Below are 2,500 nucleotides of genomic sequence, written 5' to 3'. Positions count from 1 at the left end.
ACAACACACTCTGGAACACAACACACACTCTGGAACACAACACACACTCTGGAACACAACACACACTCTGGGAACACAACACACTCTGGAACACAACACACACTCTGGAACACAACACACACTCTGGGACTCAGTTTGCATGCTATGGTTTACCCCTAGCCTCATAATGACTGCTTATGGGTAATAGAGAGATAACAACTTAGCTGGCTGGCTCGCTTAGCAAGCCATGTTAGCTTTGCGCTGTCTTGACAACAGCAACACACACACACACACACACACACACACTCACACACACACACACACACACACACACACACACACACACACACACACACACACACACACACACACACACACACTGGTAGGCTTTAACCCCAATCCCTAATGAGACTAGTTGTTAGAGAAAAGGCTAAACCATGAAAGTATGTAAATATCCGTGGCAAACGTTTAACCCTGGGCATGCGGTGCCCGTCCTATACACATTATCATTGTCTAACATTGACTGTTTTACTTCCTGCCCTGATTAGATATTATTTCTCAGACTAAAAATATTGTGGTACTTTTTGTTCATGTCAACAGCTCTTCAGGGAGGTCCGAATAATGAAGATATTGAATCATCCAAACATAGGTAGGTCTGAGGTCAAATGAACCGTCCAAAACACACTGCAGTTGATACTGTGAAATAATTGTTGTAGCTAGGATGAGAGTCAACCACACTGATAATCCCCCGTATTTTGAGGTTTTGCATGTAACACTTTGAGGAAAATGTGTTGAGTCTTACCTGCACTTTCACAAGATATCACTCAAATGGCTATTCAGGTACACACTGTGACTCTTAACTGATCTCTCTCTCTCTCTCTCTCTCTCTCTCTCCCTCTCTCTCTCTCCCTCTCTCTCCCTCTCTCGCTCTCTTTGTCTCTCTCTTTCACTTCTCTCCTCCAGTGAAGCTATTTGAAGTCATTGAGACAGAAAAGACACTTTATTTAGTCATGGAGTATGCCAGTGGAGGTGAGTAGGCTTCCTATGGTCTGACTAAAGCCTGGAGTTTCCCTTAACATCTTAAGCCGGGCAGGCCCATAATTGATCCCAAATTCTGCTTTAATTTCATTGTTAATTTGATTATTGATGACTTTATCTCCTTGTCATGTGTAGTACGTTATTCTGAACTATGATCTGAGCATAAAACTTCAAGGTGTTACCTATCAAATGGCATCCTGCTTTTGCATCTGATCATCATATTTCTAATGTTATAAGCAGATTTGTTTGGGTCTGGTTTTTAGGTGGAAATAGGTCAAATAGGGTTTTCATCTTAAGAGGTTTTGGTCTGACATGGTCTGAGTACACCCAAGTGCCCCTGCCTTGGGTTGGGTACAGTGTGGAGGAACTTGGAATTGTTTCATTACAGCATAGGCTATGCCAGGTGTTTTTCCTGACAACATGAACATGAGCTGGAAAGCCTCTAGGCCCCCCCTCTAGCCTGTAAAGGTCCTTGGAGTGGACAGAGTATGAAGGTCGCTCGTTGTGGCGTGCCACGTGCCACTGTACCCTACTGTGCCACGTACCTCCCTAATGTAATATTCAGCACACAGCCCTCGGCCCGAGCTACTGGAGAAGTACAGTGGCTCCTGTACATTACACCAACACCTTTTTTAAAAGTGTTTCCACAGAGGTGAATCTCAAAGGTCTTCCTCTCAATTCCTCTCAATCTTGTCTCCTTGGCTCGTTCTCAATGTGTTTTGAGGAGGAGGCAAGGAGGAGAGAGGGTGTGAGGAATCAAGGAAAAAGCGTTTTGAGATTCCCCCCATAGAGGTAATGATCGTGACGATGTGTTTTGAGATTCCCCCCATAGAGGTAATGATCGTGACGGTGTGTTTTGAGATTCCCCCCATAGAGGTAATGATCGTGACGGTGGGTTTTGCCTCTCCTCTCCAGGTGAGGTGTTTGACTACCTGGTAGCCCATGGGAGGATGAAGGAGAAGGAGGCCAGGGCCAAGTTCAGACAGGTGAGTCCTTACCCCCCACAACACCTGGAACAGACAGACAGGCAGACAGACAGAAATGTGAGTCTCAGACAGGTGAGACAGGCAGGCAGACAGACAGACAGGTGAATTTTTAACCCCACACCACCTGGAACAGACAAGCAGGTGAGTCTTTAACTCCCTCAACACCTGGAACAGATAGACAGACAGACAGACAGACAGACAGACAGACAGACAGACAGGTGAGGCTTTAACTCCCTCAACACCTGGAACAGACAGACAGACAGACAGGTGAGGCTTTAACTCCCTCAACACCTGGAACAGACAGACAGACAGACAGGCAGATGGACAGGTGAGTCTTTAACCCCCATCACAGCTGGAACAGACAGACATACAGGCAGACAGACAGACAGACAGACAGACAGACAGACAGGTGAGGCTTTAACCCCTACAACAGCTGGAACAGACTGTCTTGCCTGCCTGACTATCTGTCTATCTGTCTCTCAGCTGAAACAGACAGA

The 2,500-nt window shown here is 46.1% G+C and overlaps 1 protein-coding gene across 4 annotated transcripts in view; it reads left to right on the top strand.

Annotated features, from left to right (window-relative positions):
- The window catches only part of mark1 (MAP/microtubule affinity-regulating kinase 1), a gene marked incomplete at both ends in the record, with an annotated part of 42,890 nt that overhangs the window by 23,381 nt on the left and 17,009 nt on the right, over window positions 1-2,500 (top strand). For all 4 annotated transcript variants that reach the window (XM_083694490.1, XM_083694492.1, XM_083694491.1 and 1 more), the window contains 3 exons: window positions 580-628; window positions 943-1,008; window positions 1,933-2,003. In XM_083694490.1, the coding sequence (XP_083550616.1) occupies window positions 580-628; window positions 943-1,008; window positions 1,933-2,003 (186 nt within the window). The remainder of the gene's footprint in view (window positions 1-579; window positions 629-942; window positions 1,009-1,932; window positions 2,004-2,500) is intronic.

Source organism: Argentina silus (genome assembly GCF_951799395.1).
Source record: "Argentina silus genome assembly, chromosome: X".
NCBI classification, from domain to species: Eukaryota; Metazoa; Chordata; class Actinopteri; order Argentiniformes; family Argentinidae; genus Argentina; species Argentina silus.
The sequence above is the reverse complement of the archived record's forward strand: the minus strand, read 5'-3'. Positions and strand labels throughout refer to the sequence as shown.